Source organism: Canis aureus, chromosome X, assembly GCF_053574225.1.
Source record: "Canis aureus isolate CA01 chromosome X, VMU_Caureus_v.1.0, whole genome shotgun sequence".
In the NCBI taxonomy this organism is placed as follows: domain Eukaryota; kingdom Metazoa; phylum Chordata; class Mammalia; order Carnivora; family Canidae; genus Canis; species Canis aureus.
In genome coordinates this window covers 111,128,966-111,149,978 of record NC_135649.1, presented here as the reverse complement: position 1 = coordinate 111,149,978, position 21,013 = coordinate 111,128,966, and the positions used below count along the sequence as shown (strand labels likewise).

General features: G+C 39.9%; 1 protein-coding gene across 2 annotated transcripts in view; it reads left to right on the top strand.

Annotated features, from left to right (window-relative positions):
* The window catches only part of REPS2 (RALBP1 associated Eps domain containing 2), a 231,736-nt gene extending 226,514 nt beyond the window's left edge, over positions 1 to 5,222 (top strand). The window contains exons 20-21 of one of the 2 annotated variants that reach the window (XR_013375073.1): positions 4,127 to 4,471; positions 5,099 to 5,222. Coding sequence is in view for 1 of the 2 variants with exons in the window: in XM_077889682.1 (XP_077745808.1) it covers positions 4,127 to 4,153 (27 nt within the window). In the remaining variant the exon portion in view is untranslated. Of the gene's footprint in view, positions 1 to 4,126; positions 4,501 to 5,098 lie in introns of those variants that run through there. The other variant, XM_077889682.1, reaches the window with a different exon arrangement.
* The last annotated feature ends 15,791 nt before the right edge of the window (positions 5,223 to 21,013 follow it).

The window sequence follows — 21,013 nt, the reverse complement described above, 5'->3', positions numbered from 1 at the left end:
TTTCCAATAGGTATTTTGGAAGTGCAGACATTGGTGTTGGCAGGTCTAAGTGATTTTCTCTTCATTGCATTTGGGTTTCAATCAGAGTAAATATATATGTATAAATAGATAAATATTTAAAACAATAGTAACCACAGTAATTGTTTTGAATGTAGGCCAACAGAATATGGGGGGGGTTGCATTTTATCATTGACCAGTGTCTAAACAATTTTAGAACCACTGGCACATGGTGAAAATAAAAGACTGACTTGTAGTCAGTTTTGTTATTGTTTTTTTTTTTAACTTTTTACTGAGAATGCCCCCCAGTTTCTTGGACCTGAGGTGGAGCACTCCTGCATTAGGTACATCACTGTGGCACAGAGTGCAGGCCTCCACCCCTGGATTAGACTTACTCAAAGCTATAAGGTTGAAGGAAAGCCAAGAGGAAGAAAGATAATGCTTGGAGAATGAAATAAAGGAAAGCAAAGAAAATTAAATACAGATACAGAGAATTGTGATGTAGGACCTTTGAAATGCAAATGAAATTGGCTTGAACCTCAACCCATGTGTGGTGAGGGACTGCATCTCTGCCTCTCTGGAGGTTGTGAGAGGCAGAGGTAATGGTAGATAAACTGATGTTTTTATCCTTGTCCCTTCTGGCTCTGATACGTTTCCTAGGAATTAGTTTGATAGATGGACCATCTATTTCCCTGCAGAACATCATTTACATGAGGCATTTGCGTGTCTGTGTATGGGAGATGGGGTGGAGTGGGAAAGAGGCAGAATTTCTAGAACATAGTTTATATCCAGGGCCCCCCTTCTCCCAACTCCAGGGGACGTCGTTCACTTCGTGTTCTGTGTGAGAGATGCCCCCTTGTGGTGTGTGCTGCGGCTGACCCATTCACAGCTCTGAGCTGCGCAGCGTATTCCCGTCCCTCTTTGTAGATGTGTCTTTTTGCTTCTGCTGGCAGAGGGAAGGTGGCAGGTGGGAACTGTGGTGATCCTGCCAGTATTTCTGTTTCAATACCCAGACCCCCCACTACAGATCTCGTTTCTCCCCTCCCTGTTTCTACTCTAGGTCTGGGCCACTTCATCCCAACCATGTGCAGACCTGCCTTTGCCCCCCAGGGGACTATTTGGCACTATCCAGAAACATTTTTGGTGGTCACAACTTGGGAGGGCATCTGGTGGGTAGAAGACAGGGGTGCTGCTGAATATCCTACAGTGCATAGCATAACTCCCCCCAGAGAGTGATCCGACCCCAAATGTTAATAGTGACCGTGTATGAAACCTGCTCTAGAGGAGCCCTCCAGGCTTCCTTCACTTCCCTCAGTTATTCAGAGCTAGGTAGCCTTCTCCCTGTCATTGCCATGGACACCCTTTCACATGGTCACAGCTACAGCAACTGGTTCTGCTAAGTTAGTCCATTAATTTAAATACCTCCAGGGTCCGAGCAGCAGTGTAAATTAGTGAAGTGAGTTGGGAGTAAGATGAGAAGTGGTACCAGCCCATCCGTCACAGTGGTAGGGAACAATAGATGGGGATTGTGACAAATTGGAGCTTGCATACCCTGGCCAAGAGGGCAGATGTGGATTATTGCCCTATGGGCTCCTGTGTTGCTAAATGTCTGAAACCTTGAGAGAAGCTCAATATCTCCTCTCCTTTACCCCCTAGAAGGGCTGTTTTGTGTTATTTACTTTTTTTTATTGAGATATAATGTACGTGTACCAATTTTTAAGTGTTCATTCCAGTGAATAGTCAAGATAATCTTGAAGAAGAACAGACATAGGTAAGTCAGAGGACTTACGTTATTGGATTTCAACACGGGGTATAAAGCTGCAGTAATTAAGAGCATGATACTGTTGCAGATATTAGATGAACAGATCAATAGTACAGAGTAGAGATTCCAGAAACACATTCACACATATGTAATCCCTTGATTTACAATAAAGATGTTACCACAGTTCAGTGGGGGGAAAAGATGGAACAATTAGAAATCAATGTGGAAAAAAGTGAACCTGGATCCCTACCATGTATAAAAATTAATTCAGTATGGGCCATAGATCTAAATGTGAAAGGTAAAACAATAAGGCTTCTAGAATGAAGCACAGGGTAATATCTTCATGAATTTCATAAAGGGTCTTTTAAAAACAGGGCATACAAAGAACTAACCATAAAGGAAAAGATTGATAAATTGGATTTCATTAAAATTAAACTTCTGTTTATCAAAATTCACAACCAAGAGGATTTTGGCAGGCTGTGGCACAGTAGAACTTACTTGCAATACATCTGTCAAAGGGTTCTTGCCTTTTTTTTAAAAAATATGTTGGCAACTATTTTCAATTTAAAACACCGAGGGGGAAAAAACCACTGTGCAGGCTAACATTATGCAGGCCAAACAAAACATGTCTGTGAGCCAGCTTGGGCCTACGCATTGCCAGTTTGCAACCTCACCTTTCACAGCATAGAAGAATGATAGAAGCTTTACCATTTCTATATTTTTCTCGTTCTTTTCTTGCCAGCTTCTGTAAGGGGAAGAAACAGTGTAGACATATATTACTTAATAATGGAGATTTTTCTCTCAGATGGCAGCATGGCTGGTTATAGTGATTTTAGGTTTTAAATACTACTTTCCTCTCTCTGATAGACACAGTAATTAAAATAGTTTAAAATATAATTTAATCACGTTTCTTTAAATTAGCTCCCACTGTGCCTTCAGCCTGCTCTCTGAAGACCATAGCTGCTCCTCTTTTCACTCTGCTCTCTGACTAGAATTTCTCAGCATTTCCAGGAGTCAGCTTTAAGCTACCATGAGGTAGAAGACATAGAGACACAGACAAACTTAAACTTTTAACATTTTGTCAGGCCTTGGCATTGTGTCCAGCATTGGGAAATAGAAGATGAGTGCCTTTGTCTCAGGATCATCTCAGAGATCATCCCAGAGACCACCAGCCCACACCTGATTTCAAGACAGGCAAACAACTTGACCACACTGCCCTCCCCTTTTCTTGAGCTGGTGAAAAAGGGACCACAGATGGTTTGATGATATTCTTCTTTGTTTTTTTAGAGAGGGGAGGGGCAGAAGGAGAGGGAGAGAGAGAATCTCAAGCAGGGTCCATGCCCATCACAGAGCCCAACATGGGGCTCAATCTCATGACCCTGAGATCACAATCTGAGCCAAAATCAAGGCAGACACTTAACTGAGCCACCCAGACACCCCAATTTTGATGACATTCTTCTTGTGGAGCCTGGTAATGGCTGAAATCCAAAGCCATTTAGATGATTAAGATCATTCTGTGGAGTATTCTCTAAAATTTGAAACTAGTATTGTTCATTCAAGTGAAGAAAATTTTTAAAAAAATGTTAAGGTTTTTTTTTTTAAGATTTTATTTATTCATGAGAGACACACACACACACACACACACACACACACACAGAGGGGCAGAGACACAAGGCAGAGGGAGAAGCAGGCTCCATGCAGGGAGCCTGACATGGGACTTGATCCCAGGTCTCCAGGATCACGCCCTGGGCTGAAGGCGGCACTAAACCGCTGAGACACCCAGGCTGCCCGAAAAATTTTTTTAAAGATTTTATTTATTTATTCATGAGAGGCAGAGACAGAGGCAGAGGAAGAGGCAGGCTCCATGCAGGGAGGCCGATGTGGGACTTGATCCCGTGACTCCAGGATCACACCCTGAGCCACCCAGGTGCCCCAACAAGTGAAGAAATTTTTAATCCTGAGAAGTGAAGTAACTTATCGAGAGTGTGGCAGCATGATAGAAGCCTAGATTGTCATAAGTAGACTCTTAGTAGAAATGTGAGTATTAAATACTATTGATCAGAGCTCAGAAAGATTAAAGACCCTTCTAGAGAAATCCTAATCACCATAGAGAAAGCTTAAATACCGTAAAGAAACTTGGTAGAAAACTGAACGTGGAGGCCATGTGCAATGGGTGGGGATGATGGGGTCACCAGAGGGTGGATTGTCATAAGCAGAATTTGGCATTCCCTCCATTTTCACCCTCTGGTATTCTGCTGTTATTCCTGTGGTCATGTTGTGTTACATGCAAAGGGTATTTGGAGATGTGATTACAGTTGCTAATCGGCTGACTTTAAAACAGGAAGATTATTCTGGATTATCTAATAGGCCTATTGCGATCACATAAGTCCTTAAAAGCAGAAGAGGAAGGCAGAGCTATAAGGCATGGGAAGGACTTGCAGGTGGATGGGGCAATGTGAAGAGGAATGCAACTGGCCGTAAAGAGCAGAGAGCCTTCTAGATGACAACCAACAAGGAAACAAGGACTTCAGTGCTTTCATCCAACAGAACTGAATTGTGCCCACAACTTGGCTGTGTATGGAAGCAGATTCATCCCCAGAGCCTCTGGAGAGGAATACAGCTCTGCCAATACCTTGATTTTATTTTAGAGAAACTCTAAGCAGAGGACTCCGTGGAACCATGCTGTACCCAGACTTCTTGACCTTCAGAAGTGTAAGATGATAAAGTTATGTTGTTTCAAACCACTGAATCTGTAGTTATTTGTTATGGTAGCAATAAGAAACTAACATAAAGTTCTTATTAGACTCCCAACATTATGGTGTCTACCAGGAATTTCCTGGGGATGGATTAAGTAGGGATGGGGGAGAGACTAAAAGATATAAGGCTCTTTATTCCCTCTGTGAGCATTTATGTTTTTTTTATGAAAAACTTTTGAAAAATGAAAAAAAATCATACAGGTATGGGGGGGGTTTCTAGCAAGTTCTAAAAGGAAATTCTGCTCTTATCTACATCAGTTGTACAGGGTTATGATTTACTCCCCAGGTCATGAGTCTGGCCATGAAAGCAGGTTTTCTTAGCTCAGTTCCAGGTAGGTGCCGTAGCAGTAAGGTTAGCAAAGTGGGGGGGCTATAGGGTGAGTCCCCAGAGACTCCTAAGTCCTTCCAAGGAGGACCCTGAGGGCCATGTACTGGCAGCTGGGCCCCAGAATACAGAGAAAAAAAAGAAAGACCATGAGACCTGGGGTCAGAAGGCCTGGGCTAGGGGCTGGGCTGCCATGTTTTGGCTGTGTCTATGTGAAGTTCATGGCTCCTAACTTCTTGACTTCCTATCGTAAAATAGAGATGAGAAGACCCGTTGTGAGGAACTGTGGCTCCAATTAAATATCATGATGTATGTGGAAGCATTCTGCAGCTCTGTAGCATCACGTGAGTCATAGCTGGGATAAGTTATACCTGACACAAAGTTTAAATCAACAGATATCATTTGAGTTCTTCATGTGAAGTATCTTAAATAATACAAAAGAAACCCTGCCTTGGCTCCTGCTGAATGATATGGCTGGCAACATGGGACCCCCCACAACCACAGCTCAAGTATCCCTGACAATTTCCACCTCCTTCATGGCTCCAGTGCAGGGAAGCAAGCTGCCTTCCTACCTCCTCTTGCTTCCACCTAAGGCAGTTTTCTTGGGACATGGGCTGGGGTAGGGCGAGATAGAACTAATTGAAGGATCTGTGGCATTGTGATTGCTGAGTAATTTTTTAAAGATTCTATTTATTCACCTATTAGTGTGCATGGGCAAGGCAAGGAGCAGAGGGAGAGGGACAAGCAGACACTGTACTAAGTGCAGAGCCTGATGCAGGGCTCGATCTCATGATGCCCAGATCACGACCAGAGCTAAAATTAAGAGCTGGTTGCCCAACTGACTGAGCCACTCAAGTGCCCCCATTTCTGTGTAATTTTTAAAGTAAAAATATTTCTGCAGGAATGTTCTGTGAAGTGTGTGCGTGTGTGTACGCATCAATGGGAGTAAGAGGCCCTATTAGCATATACAGAAATACTAAAATTAATTGAGGTGAGATTGAGACTAAAAAGAAATCCATTCTGTTGAAGGTCAGGCTCCTTCTGACTATGGAATTTCATTAAGTGTCCATGGATTGCACATAATATCTGGAGAGAATGTACCTGTGTTCTGTCCTGTTCCAATTTCTGTTTCTGGGAAGTCTGGAATGGTTAGGTTCTGTAAATGGTTAGGTTCACAGCACTTGGCTTTTATAACAGCAGGAATGGTGCATGTCTGGTTTCTACAGGTAAGAGGAGTATTTTCAAAAGCTGTGGTGTCTGAAAAGAATTATGGGAATATCTAGAATCATTAAGGGAAATTTTCAGAAGCCTGCCAGCTTCTAGACAGCAAATATAAATAAAAGAAAAAAGCATTTGGCAAACATCCCATTCCTAAGACTTCTTAATAGGGGAATTAATTATCTCACAAAATAAAAAGTCTTAAGGAAAAGTGGTTTTGTGACAAATCACTTAAACAGCTTGACAACCCATCCAAACCTGGGTTCCTTCCATCTTTTTGCTCTGCCATCTTTGGAAGATTTTTATTTCTCAGACTTGTCTCTTTTTGAGCACAGGGTGTCTTTGGCAGTTCTAACTTTATTCCTAATAAAGTAGGACAAGCTGTTTTCTCTTGTGTCTTTCTTTACAAGATTTTTAAAAAATGAAATAGAATTTACATATCATGATATTAACCATTTTAAAGGGAACGGCTCCATGGCAGTGCATTTGTAGTATTGTATAGTTACCACTTCAGTCTAGTTACAGAATATCTTCATCCCCCCCAAAAGGAAACTCCATACATTAACTGGGGTTTAATTGAGCAAGCATTTCCTATTCCCTCTCCCCCAGTTCTAGGCAACCAGTAATCTGCCCTCCGTGTCTATGGATTTGCCTATTCTGGACATTTCATGTAAATGGAATTATACAATATACGTCTGGTTTCTTTCAGCATAATGTTTTCAAGATTCATCTACGTGGTAGCTTGTATCAATATTTCATTCCTTTTTTATAGCTGAATGCTATTCTCTTGTAGGGATAGGCCATAATTTGTTTATACATTTATTCATTCATGGACATTTGGCTTTCCAGTTTTTTACTGTTACCAATAGTGCTGATGTGAATATTCATGTGCAAGTCTCCATGTGGGCAAATGTTTGTATGAGGGGGGAGTGGATACTAGAAGTAGAATTGCTGGGTCACGATTATTCTGTTTAGCATTTTGAGGACCTGTCACACAGTTTTCTATAGCAGCCTATCATTTTAGATTCCCACCAGCAGTGTATGAGGATTTCAGTTTCTCTACATCCTCACCAGCACTTCATTTCCCTGTTTTTAGAAAGTCCTAGTGGAGTGAAGTGGTGTCTCATTGTGGTTTTGATTTGCATTTACCTAATGGGTAATTATGTAGAGCAGCTTTTTATGTGCTTGTTGGCCATTTCATGTGCCTATTTTTTAAAGATTGATTGATTGATTGATTAGAGAGAGAAAGAGAGCAGGGGCAGAGGGAGAGGGGGAAGCAGACTCTGCACTGAGCAGGGAGCCCAATCCCAAGACACTGGGATCATGACCTGAGTCAAAGACATACACTTAACCAAGCTACCCAGGTACCCCTCATATGTCTACTTTTAAGTTTCCCTCTAGAACTCACAAGATGGTTATACTTTACTTCTCTGGGCCATGGAGAAATTCTCTTTTCCTACATGTTACTTGTGGAGCTTTCATAACTGGTGCTCTTAATGTGGTTACAGGTATAAAATAAATGCTGAGTGAATGAATAGACACAAAGCCACTGCCCACTCATCTCTCCTATTATTCTTTGCTAATAGAAATTCAATTTGATTTAGATAATGGGTGGCCATGTGATTCACAGGAGGCTAAACTATCCAGACACTGTTTGCTCAGTATATTCACTCTGGTGAACTCAGTGAGGAAAAACTGACGTCAGTAACAGGGTTGCTTTAGCTTTACATTTAAAAAACTAAAGTATTATTATGCCTTTTGACTTAATTGTACTTTGGCACATATGCCATAAGCAGATAATTAAATGAGAGAAAGTTGTGTGGACATAATCATAGCCTAGGAAGAGAAATTTTTGTAATCCTACTTCCTTTGCCATTGATTGGTTTAGGGTAGACATCTGACCAATTCTGGCCAGTGGGATGTTAAGAAAGTTCTGCTTAGGAGACTAATGGGAAAAGTTTCTTCACACATAAAAAATAGACAGTTTTGGGCAGCCCAGGTGGCTCAGTGGTTTAGCGCCACCTTCAGCCCAGGGCCTGATCCTGGAGACCTGGGATGAAGTCCCACGTCTGGCTCCCTGCATGGAGCCTGCTTCTCCCTCTGCCTGTGTCTCTGCCCCTCTCTCTGTGTGTATCTCTCATGAATAAATAAATAAAATCTTAAAAAAATAGACACTTTTGGATATTAGCATGTGGTGATGTGATGATTGGAACTGCTTCAGCCACCTTGTGACCAGGAAGAGACAAACCTGAGAACAAACCCAACATGTTATAGAGGGTGAGCAAAAAGATGGAAAGAATGTGGATCTTAGATGGAGTCATGAAGCCATTAATTAGCCTGTTTTGGAACGATACTGCCTTTGAACTTACTGTATAAGGAAAGAAATCTCTCTACATTTAAACCTGTCTGACTCACTTAGAGTCAGAAGCTTCCTGGGACACACAGCATGAACTGCATGGCTCTTCTCTCTCTAGTTTTCATCCAGAAATTTATTTATTTTTTAAAAAAGATTTTATTTATTTATTCATGAGAGACACAGAGAGGCAGAGACATAGGCAGAAGGAGAAGCAGGCTCCACGCAGGGAGCCTGATGTGGGACTCGATCCCAGGACTCCAGGTTCATGCCCTCGGCTGAAGGCAGGCGCTAAACCGCTGAGCCACCCAGGGACACAATCTAGAAATTTAAAACTTAGGATAATAACTGACTTTTTGATTTCCATTTAAATTTTAACTTGTTCAAATAAGTACCAAGCGGTTGTGGCTTTGTCATGTATCAGCCTGTCAGTTCCTGGAGTTCCCCTCCCTGTACGTTTTTTTTTCCCTGTACGTTTCTAGTTAGAGTTAGCCCAGGAGAAATCTGCAGGATATTTGGAAGGTGGAAGTGAAGCAGTGGCCATGGTTGCCCTCGGGAGGTCAGTGTAGGTGAGGCAGTGTCACGGTTCTGCCGGTGCACCTTGTTTCTGCAGCAGCAGCCAGGCTTGCAGGTTTAATTATTGTAGGATCTTTTCCTTCAGCTTCTCCAAATCCTAGGCCAGGTATCAGTGTGGCTTCATGGCAAGAGCACCAACTTCTCCTACAGGTCACCCAAGACAGCAAGGGTTGGAGGCTTGGAGATGGGGAGAGACCAGAGCAAGTTCCAGCTTGCTCTTCACTGGTTCCACCTGCCTCCCTCGTGCCCACTGGACTGCAGGCTCTTCACCAGACACAGAAGAAACAACCAAACTGAGACCATTTTGCCAGGTCCCATAATTGCTTAAATTGCTATGACAAATTCTTACTCTACATCATTCCTCATGGTTCTATTTCTCTGACTGATCCCTATCTGATACAAAGTCATGTTTTATTGACCCCAGGGTTTATCTTTAGATTCTACATCCAATTGGTAGTAGAGAAAGAAGTTTAAGCCAAGAGAGGTAAGGTCTCTGATATATAGGATTCATTTACTTCTGACTGAAAAGAAGACAAGGAGTCCTGCTTTCGCCATTCCGTAAGAACACATCTCCAGATATGGATGGTGGGTCACCAGTTTGCAGTCTCTGATATGGATGTTTTAGAATCCATCACTTACCTAGATATTTATGAGTATTCAGGTGACTTGCTGAATTTATACATTTTTTATGTGAGTTTTGGGCCCTATTGCCCTGAGGAAGGTTACACTCCTCCATCTCCAACCTTGCTGTATTATTTATCTCCATCAGATTTCTATGTAATAAGCCACTGCGAAACTCAGTGGCTCAAAATATAATGTATAAATTTAATGTTTCTCTGGGTTGGTGATGACTCAACTGGGGAGTATATCTGGTCTTGCCCGGGTTTACTTGCATTTCTGGCAATTAGCTATCAGCTGGTCTGGTCCAAGATGATCTTGGCTAAAATGAGTGAGGTGACTTGGGTCTGCTCTATTATCTCTTGTCCCCCAGCACACCATCTTGAGCATGTTCTTATGGTGATGAGAGAAGGCAAGAGTGAGACAGTTCAATCATGGAAACTTTGCAAACCTCTGCTGTGTCATATTCTATATCTCATTGTCCAAAAGGAAGCCACATAACTGAACCCCCTTGCACAGAAGAACACTGCAAAGTTACATGGCAGAGGGGGTGTAGATACATGGAAAAGTAAAGAATTGGGGCAATTTTTGCAATCTATCACAATTACCAACACTCCTCAAAGGTGACAGGTAACTATGTCAGCTGCGGCTATTTCCAGAACCATTTCATTTCCAATATCTAGATTTCTCATGGCTTTTAATTGCCATGTTAATACATGATGCAAATTATGCATTGTCAATCCATTGTATTCAAGCCTTGAGCTCAGCACCCCTTCTCATTAGGATAAGTAATTGCTTTATAAAGCTGAAGCTTTGTGTAATGAGCTTGCCCTCCTCTTCTCAGACATCTTATGAAAACAAACAACTAAGGGATAGGAAAAACAAGAACCCCAGTGATGAAGAGTTGCTGAACATTTGATAAATAGACAAATATATACTGTTAGACTGAGGATAAACTGGGTGATGGTCAAGATTAAAGTTATCCATCAGAAATGAGGAGAAGGGCAGCCCTGGTGGTGCAGTGGTTTAGCGCTGCCTGCAGCCCGGGGTGTGATCCTGGAGACATGGGATCGAGTCCCATGTCGGGCTTCCTGCATGGAGCCTGCTTCTTCCTCTGCCTGTGTCTCTGCCTCTCTCTCTCTCTCTCTCTCTGAATAAATAAATAAATAAATCTTTTAAAAAAAAAGAAATGAGAAGCAAATCAACACTAAGCTAGTTGCATATTTTATTGCTTTTTTGGTTTATTTCCTTGTTTGTTTGTTCTTAGAGAGGGAGAGATGGGAGGGAGGGGCAGAGGGGGAGAGAAAGAGAGAATCCTAAGCAGGTTCCATGCCCAGCCCAGAGCCCAACGCAGGGCTTGATCTCACAACCCTGAGGTCATGACCTAAGCTGAAATCAAGAGTCAGAAGCTTAACTGACTGAGCTACCCAGACACTCCTATTTTTTTAATATAAATCATATTTTTATTTATTTATTTATTTATTTATTTATTTATTTATTTAGGAGGAAGGGCAGAGGGAGAGAGTATTGCTTTTTTTTAATTGCACTGGTTTTATAGATCGTTTTATTCTCAAGTATTCACAGGCTGAAAAATAAAGCTTTAGGTTCCTGAAATTCTTGGTAGTCTTTCTATTCAAGGGGAATATGTTTTTTAGCAATTTTTCCTACAAATGCTCATGTATTCACTAATACCTACTACATATTTGTCTTAGTTTGGGTTCCCCCAGAAGCCAGCCCTGAGACAAGGATTCAAGAGCAAGTAGTTTATTTGCAAGTAAAGGAAATGCCTGTAGAGAAGTGGAGAAGTGAGGCAGGCATGGGAAGACAGGATACATTATCAAATCAGTTAGCTCTGTAGGCAGTAGGAGAGCACTTGTTGTGGACCTCTGGGAAACTGTGTAGAACATGCGTTCAGAGTTACTATACCCAGGAGGTGAGAGAGCTGGGATATTTATACACCAATCAATTCCCAGAAGTCACTGTTTGAGGGCAATTCCTCTGGGGGCGTGAATTCCCTGGCACTTCTGGCCTGACAGATGGGCAGGCAAAGTAAACTTCAGGACAGATTAGCAATCCAGCCTGCCCTTCTTTCCTCAGGTATATCCTGATACCTGAGCTATAGGTATTAGAACAGCTCTGCCCACAGAAAGTTCACCTCCTGTACTTGAATAAAGCACCAAAATGTTAACTTTTCATTGGAAAATAAAATATGGTGAGATTAATTTTCCAATATTATTAAAGTAAAATTGACATACAACAAACTGCACATACATAAAGTGTAAATGACTTACCTGCAGCAGTTATTGCTGTAGTGTTCTAAGGGTGATTTTCTGCTTTTTTCATTCTTTCTATGTACATTGAAATTCTTTTTTTTAAAGATTTTATTTATTCATGAGAGACACAGAGAGAGAGAGAGTGGCAGAGACACAGGCAGAGGGAGAGGCAGGCTCCATGCAGGGAGTCTGATGCGGGACTTGATCCCGGGATTCCAGGATCATGCCCTGGGCCAAAGGCAGGTGCTAAACCACTGAGCCACCCAGGGATCCCCTGTTAGTTGAAATTCTAATATAAAGAATATTTGTTTCTTCTTCCCCATTATTCAATAATGTATTTATATCAATATGAACTCATGAATATTTATTTTATTCTTTGGGTCACAATTCAGTACAATCAGTATTTATTTCGTTCAAATTGTTTCATTTTTGGCAATTTGAAGCTCTTTCAGGTTGACTCCAGTGTCTTTTTGACATCTTTTTTTCTTTTTTAAGGACCTCTATTTCTTTTAGTTGAGCATCTGATACAATCATGACAAGTTGTGAATGCCTCTGTATTGATTAGCATTAGGCTTGGCTGACTGTAAAAACAAACTCTAAGTAACAGTGTCTTAAATTAGATTGAATTTTATTTTTCTCTTGATATGCCATGCTCATGGATCAGAGGCTCAAAATTGTTAGATTGTCAATGCTTCTTAAATTATCTATAGATTCAAAGCAATCCCGGTCAAAATCCTCTAATTCTTATTTGTAGAAACTGATAGGCTAACTCTAAAATCTACATGGAAAATTAAGGAAATTAAAGTAGCCAAGACAGTTTTGAAAACAAAATGTCAAAGTTGGGACTCTCACTATCTGATTAGAAGACTTACTGTAGGGACGCCTGGGTGGCTCAGTGGTTGGGCATCTATCTTCAGCTCAGGGTGTGGTCCTGGAGTCTCGTGATTGGGTCCCACATCAGGCTCCCCTCAAGGAGCCTGCATCTCCCTCTGCGCATGTCTCTGCCTCTCTCTTTCTGTGTCTCTCCTGAATAAATAAAATATTTTTTTAAAAAGACTTACTGTAGGGGATCCCTGGATGGCTCAGCAGTTTAGTGCCTGCCTTCGGCCCAGGGTGTGATCCTGGAGTCCTGGAATCGAATCCCACGTTGGGCTCCCTACACGGAGCCTGCTTTTCTCTCTCTCTCTCTCTCTCTCTCTCTCTCTCTATCTCTCTCTCTCTCTCATAAATAAATAAAATCTTTTAAAAATAAATAAATAAAAGACTTACTGTAAAATACAGTAACCAAGACAGCATGGCATTGGCATAAAGATAGATATATAGATCAGCAGAACAAACTATAGAGTCCAGAAATAGTCCCTTGTATATATGGTCAATTAATTTTTAACAGTGGTGCCAAAGTAATTCCACATGGAAGGAGGATAGTCTTTCAATAAATGGTGCTAGAACAACTGGATAACCATATGCCAAAAAAAAGTGAACTTCAACTTTTACCTTGCACCATATATAAAAATAAATTTGAAACCTATCATAAATCCGAATATAAGCATTAAAACTATAAAAATTCTAAAAGAGAAAATCTTTGGGGTAGGCAATGTATCCTTAAATAGGACACAAAAATGCACAAACCATAAAAGAAAAATTCCCTAAATTGAACTTCATCAAAATTAAACACTTCTGTTTTTTTAAGAAACAGGAAATGGTGAGGAAGTGACAAATTGTACTTTAGGAGAAAATATTTACAAAGCACATATCTCATGAAGGACTTATATCTTAAATACAGCTCAATACTAAGAAGACAACTAAAAATATGGGCAAAAGATTTGAACATACACTTCACAAAAGAGATACAGATGACATGTAAACACAGGAAAAGACGCTCAATGTTATTAGTCATTAGAGAAATGCAAATTAAAACGCAATGAGATATTACTGCACAGCTATTAGAATGGGTAAAATGAAAATTTCTGACACTAATGCTGACAAGGATGTAAAGCATTTGGAACTCTTATACATTGCTGCTGGTTAAAAATGGGCTTAGCAGATTCTTATAATATTAAGCATAAACTTATCATACCACCCATCAGTATCACTCAGGAGAAATGAGCCACATCCATACAAGGATTTGTACACAAATAGTTCTAGTAGCCATATTTATAATGACCAACACTGGAGACAATCCAAATACCCATCAGGTGGTGAATGAATAAATAAATTGTAGTACCTGAGCCACAAAAAGGCACGAACTACTGATACATGCAATGGCATGGATGAATCTCAGAAGCATTATGCTAAGTTAAAAAAAATCAAATACAAGAGGCTACATACTGTATGGTTCCAATTATGTGACATTATGGATAAGGTAAACTATTTGGACAGAAATCAAATCAGTGATCTCTAGCGGCTGAAGGTGGGGGGAGGGATGAAATGCAAAGAAACACGAGCCAATGGAAATGGCTTACATCTTGAATATGGTGGTGGTAACATGAATGTATAAATTTGTCAAAACTCATTGAACTGTACACCTAAAAAGAGTGAATTTTACTATATATTATACAATAAACCTGGCTTTAAGGAAATAAATTTTATTTTTCTCTCAGGTAAAAGAAGGTAATAGGCCAGGAGGTAATAGGCCAGGGCTAGTATGGCAGCTTTATGTTGTCACAGGAAGCCTGGTGAATATCATGCCGTTTTATAATCCTTAGCATGTGGCTTCCTTTTTTTAGGTCACTTTATGGTCCAATATGGATCTCCAGTCATTACATCCATATTCAGGCAGTAGGAATAAGAAAAAGGTAATTAAGGGAATTGCCATTCTTTTTTAAAGAGACTTCCTATAAGCCATACATGTATTCTTTTACATTTCATTGGCCAGTACTTAGTCACTTGGCTATATCTAATTGCAAAAGAGGCTGGGGAAATGTAATCTTTAAGCAAGACCATGGTTATATTAAATAAAATTGGGGTTGTATTACTAAAAAGAAGACTACAATGAGAGTTGGGATAGGCAAACAACAGTGGCTGTCATAGGCTCATGAAAATTGTAAATCTGCTATAGATTGCCAGTCCCTAAGCAAACAGTTGTACTTGGTTCACTCTGATGCTCAAGGAAATGTGTTTCTCTTTCATTATAAACCTAACACCTCCTTGATATACATAAGCCCCACTTGAAGGGGGTTACATAAATAAAACATGTCTTAAGATTGAGGGCAGAAACATCATTGAACTGCTAGGCTTAAACTTTCATACATGTACATTCGCTTACCAACTTACAGAACACATTCTTTCCTATAGCCAAAATAGAATTAACCAAGTCTTTTATACTTACTTCATTTTTTTAAAAGATTTTATTTATTTATTTATTTATTTATTTATTTATTTATTTATTTATTTATTTATTCATTCATTCATTCATTCATTCATTCAGAGAGACACGGAGAGAGAGAGAGAGAGGCACAGACACAAGCAGAGGGAGAAGCAGGCTCCATGCAGGAAGCCCGACATGGGACTCGATCCAGGGTCTCCAGGATCACGCCCTGGGCTGAAGGTGGTGCTAAACTGCTGAGCCACCTGGGCTGCCCTACTTACTTCATTCTTTAATGTTATTCTAATGATCAAGAAATGATCATCATCCATGATTAACATTATCAGTAAGCTAGAGTTTACCTTTTAAAGACTAAAGATCGGGCAGGCCGGTGGTTCAGTGGTTTCTGACTCTCTGTGTGTCTGTCATGAATAAATAAATAAAATCTTTTAAATAAAAAAAATAAAGACTAAAGATTTAACTTAGCAAGGTATATAGTAGCTGACAGAAGCTTTCCATCCACTTTTTAAGAACACCTGTAAAGGTTACCAAATACCTTTACACCCATTTCCTCATATATCTTCCTCACACTCTATCCTTTTTCAGGACCAAGAGCCTATAGGCCATTAAACTTTCACCAGAAAGATACTGAGGTGGAGACGTTCTTCCTCCATAAATGATGTGATCTAGTCAGAGCGTGTGATCTCAAACTGCTCTGAAGAAAATAACCAGTTTTCTGGAAGAAAAATCCTTGGAATGAAAACTGGAGTTTCCATTAGTGCTTTCCATACTGCAAACTGTTCCCCTCAGAGTGGGAAGAATTGATCATTTCTCTTTTGAGAAAAAAGACCTGGTTGTTTGACCTTGAGTTTCTGCTCTCTGAGGTGTGATTTGCTGGCTGCTTCCTTGAGAGATAGAGGCTGCCTTGGGTATACTTGATCTAATGTAGCTGTTGCCTTTCATACCAGATATTTCATAACTGACAAAAATGTAAAATGGCTCCTTAGCCCAGAGAATGTAGAGCAAACTCTTCCGTTTGATAAGAGAGAGAGAAGGAAAGTAGTAGTGGCATAAATAACTGGTAGATATATTTGAGGTCCAAGTCTTACCAGGGTATGATCAAAACAACATGTATCAGCCAGCTGTTGCCACAACAGGGCTGAATAATAAACCGGCTTGAAACTCACTGGCTTAAATCATTTGTTCTTGCTCACACACCTGTGGGTTGGCTGACATTTGGATGTTATAGACCAAGCTTGGCTGAACTTGGCCCCAAGCTCTAGCTTGAGTCCATGTTGGCTTCCTATTCTCTTTTCTTTCTTGGACCAGCTGACTAGCTGCACATGTTCTTCTCATGGTGATGGCAGCAGCAGAAAAAGGATGAGTAGAAACATCAACTGCTTTATGATCTAAGCTCAGAACTGGCACCCTCACTTTTGTCCACATCTCACTTGGCCAAAGAAAGCTATACAGCAAAACAACATCATCAGTGGATCAGAGAAATATAGTCCACCTCCAGGTGGAACCACTGCAAAGTCACACGGCAGACAGGGCATGGAGAGAGAGGGGGTAGATAGTTGGAAACAAGAATGCAATCCTCCACAGCTATATATCTACTGAAAAGCAACAACAGCCATCTTTACTTTTAGACCTTTTGCTACTCCATGTCACTTCTTCCTAAGATTGTAGGCACCCTTTAGAAGTGAACTGCCTGGGAATAATGTCACTGGGGATGTTGGAGCAAGGACCTCCACAAATACTCTCTTCCGTAAAAGCTACAAGAATACTAGCGAAAATGGTCAAAATCATTTTTTTTCAAGACTCTGGAAATCAGCCAAAAGTTTACAGCAATCCAGGGGACTATATAGGAGCAAAGTTTTTTATAGACTATTGAAGTTCAGTTGGTATTAATCCAAGGTAGATTGTTACAAGTTAACATTTTAATTATAATCCTCAGGGCAATCACTAAGAAAATAATTCAAAAAATATAAGAAATCAAAATAATTAAAATGTTACAGTAAACACAAAAGGCAGTAATGGAGGAATATAGGAATAAAAGAGACAATTCATATAGAAAACAAATAGCAAAATGGTAGGTGCAGACCCTATATTATTAAATATAAGTGGGTTAAACAGACAAAAGGCAGAGATTGGCATAATGGATATTTTTTAAATGATCCATAATGTGCTGTCTACAAGAGACATCCTAGATTCAAAGACACAAATCTCTTGAAAGTAAAAGGATACAAAGAGATATCATGCAAATGTAACTAAAAGAGATAGAGTGGCTATGCTAATGTCAGATAAAATAGACTTTAAGAAGAAATTGTTACTAGGGACAAAGAAGGCTGCTTTATAATGATAAAAGGGTCAATTAATCAGCAAGAGAGGACAATTATAAATATGTGTGCACCTAACAAAAGAGTCCCAAAATACATGAAGCAAAAGCTGACAGAATTGAAGGGAGAAATAGACAAAACTTACAGAATGCAACTCAAACAGGCTTACAAAGAAACTTACAGGTGTAAATGCCTGCATTAAAAGAAGGAAAAAATCTCAAATCAAGAACATTCCACCTTAAGAATCCAGAAAAAGAAGAGGGAACTAAACCCAAAGCAAGCAGAAGGAAGGAAATGAAATGATTAGAGTGAAATTAATGAAATAGAAAAACAACTGAAAAGTACCAGTGAAACCAATAGCTGGGTCTCTGAAAAAAGCAACAAAATTGACCAACCTATAAATAGATTGAGCAAGAAAAAGGAGAAGGCTCATTTTAATGAAGTGAGTAATGCATGTGGGGACATTCCTACTGACCTTACAGAAATGGCAGTGATTAAAAGGGAATAATATGAACAGTTTTATGTCAACAGATTGGATAACCTAAATGATAAGGACAAATTCCTAGAAAGACACAAGTATTGAAACTGACTCAAGCAGAACAGAAAAACTGAATGTAAGAAAAGATATTGATTGAATCAGTAATCAAAAAACTTCTCACAGGGTAAATCTCAGGACCAGATGACTTCACTGGTGAATTCTACCAAATGTTTAAGGAAGAATTAACACCAAGCTTTAGAAACTCTTCCAAAAAATAGAGAGGAGGGAATATTTCTCAACTCATTCCATGTGACCAGCATTACCCTGATACCAAAACCAGACAAAGATGTTACAGCAAAAGAAAACTATAGACCAATATCCATTATGATTATAGATACATAAATCCTCACCCAAACACTGGCAAACCAAATTCACATATTAACAGGATTATACACTATGACCAAGTGATGTTTATTTAATGTATGCAGCATTGTTTCAATGTGTGGAAATCAATGTAATACATCATATTAATAAAAGACAAAAATCCCATGATTTTTGTCCCTCAATAAACAAAGAGCATTTGACAAAATCCAGCCTCTTTTGATGAAGACACTCAACAAGCTAGGAATAGAAGGGAACTTCCTTAATTTCATAAAGGGCATCTATGAAAAACCCACAGCTAACATCATACTTAGGCCTGAAAGCTTTCTCCCCAAGAACAGGAACAAGACAAGGATGTCCCCTTCTTGGTAATTCTATTAAACACTTAACTGGATGTTCTAGCCAGGGCAGTCAGGCAAGTAAATAAAATGTATTCAGATTAGAAAAGAAGAAGTAAAAACGATCCCTATTTGCAGATGACATGATCTTGTATATAGAAAATCCTGAAGAATACACACACACAAACACACAGAGGAGTGGGGGAGGGAGAGAAAACTAATTAGAAAATTAGTGGGGGAGGGAGAGAAAATGCTAACCAACAGGTTCAGCAAGGTAGCAGGATACAAGATCAATATTTAAAAATCAATTGTAGAGGTGCCTGGATGGTTCAGTCAGCTTCTGCCTTTGGCTCAGGTCATGATCCCAGGGTCTGCGGGTTGAACCCTGCATCAGGCTCTCTGCTCAGAGCCTGCTTCTCCCTCTCCTTCTGACTCTGCCTGTGGTTCCACCTGCTTGTGCGTTCTCTCTCTCTCTCTCTCTCTCAAATAAATAAAATCTTTAAAAAATCAATTGTAGGGGCATCTGGGTGGCTTAGTCGGTTAGGTGTCTGCATTTGGCTCAGGTCATGATCTCAAAGTCCTGCGATCGAGCCTCAAGTCAGGCTCCCTGCTCAGTGGGGAGTCTGCTTCTCCCTTTCTCTCAGCTTCCCCACCCCCAACTAATGCGTGCTCTCTCCCTCTCTCTCTCAAATAAATAAAATCTTTTTAAAAAATCAATTGTATTTCTATACATTAGCAATGAAGACTCTGAAAATGAAATTAAAGAAGAATTCCACTTACAAAAGAAACATAAAGCATAATAGGATTAGGAATAAATTGAACAAGAGATGTGCAAGACTTATACCCTGAAAACTACAAGACATCAATCATTGAAAGAAACTAAAGAAGACCTAAATAAATGGAAAGGTACCTCATGTCCATGGATTGAAAGACTTAATACTGTTAAATTGACAGTGCTCCCCACATTGATCTACAGATTCGGTGCAATCCCTATCAAAATCCTGCTTTTTTTTTTTCATAAATGGATAAGCTTTTCCTAAAATTTAAATGGAGACTCAAAAAACTAGAAGAGCTAAAACAATGTTGAAAAAGAAAAACAAAATTAGAAGACTTACATTTTCTAATTTCGAACTCCCCACAAAGCAATAGTAATCAAGACAATGTGGTACAGGCATAAGAATAGACCTATAGATCAATAGACTAGAGCTGAGATTCCAAAAACAAAACCTTACTTACATTTATGGCCCATTGATTTTCTATGAGGATACAAGACAATTCAATAAGGCATGAATATAGTCTTTCCAGTAAATGGTGATGGAACAACTGGATATCCATATACAAAAGAATGAAATTGGACCACTACGTCACATCATATGCAAAAATTAACATAAAAATGGATCAAAGAGGGACGCCTGGATGGCTCAGTGGTTGAGAGTCTGCCTTCGGCCCAGGGCATGATCCTGGAGTCCCGGGATCAAGTCCCACATTGGGCTCCCTGCGTGGACCCTGCTTCTCTCTCTGCCTATGTCTCTGCTTCTGTGTCTCTCATGTATAAATAAATAAAATCTTTAAAAAAATGGATCAAAGACTGGGGTGCCTGGGTGGCACAGTTGGTTAAGCACCTGACTCTTGGTTCAGCTCAGGTCATAATCTCAGGGTCATGAGTTGGAGTCCCATGTCAGGCTCCATGCTCAGTGTGGAGTCTGCTTAAGACTCTCTCTCCCTCTCCTTTCCCCTTCCCTGCCACCCCCATTCTTTGTCTCTCTCAAGTAAATAAATAAATCTTTTTAAAAATGGACCAAAGATCTAAATGCAAAGCTAAAACTATAAAACCCTTAGAAGAAAGTATACACATAAATCTTTATATCCTTGAATTAGGCAATAGTTACTTAACTATGGCAGCAAAAATACGAATGGTGAAAGAAAAAAATAGATAAATTGGACTTCGAACTAAAAATGTTGATGCTTTCAAGGACACTATCAAGAAAATGAAAAGACAGGGGTGCTTGGGTGGCTCAGTTGGTTAAATGTCTGCCTTCAGCTCAGGTCATAATTCTGAGGTCCTGGGATTGAGCCCTGCATTGGGTTCCCTGTCGAGCAGGGAGAGCCTGCTTCTCCCTCACCCTCTGTCACTACTGTTGCCCCTGCTTGTACTCTCTCTCTTTCTCAAGTAAATAAATAAATAAAATATTTAAAAAAAAAAGAAAATGAAAAGACCACTCAGACAAGATATTAACAAATCACATATCTGTTAATTGACTGGTATCCAGAATATGTAAAGAGCCTTATAACTCA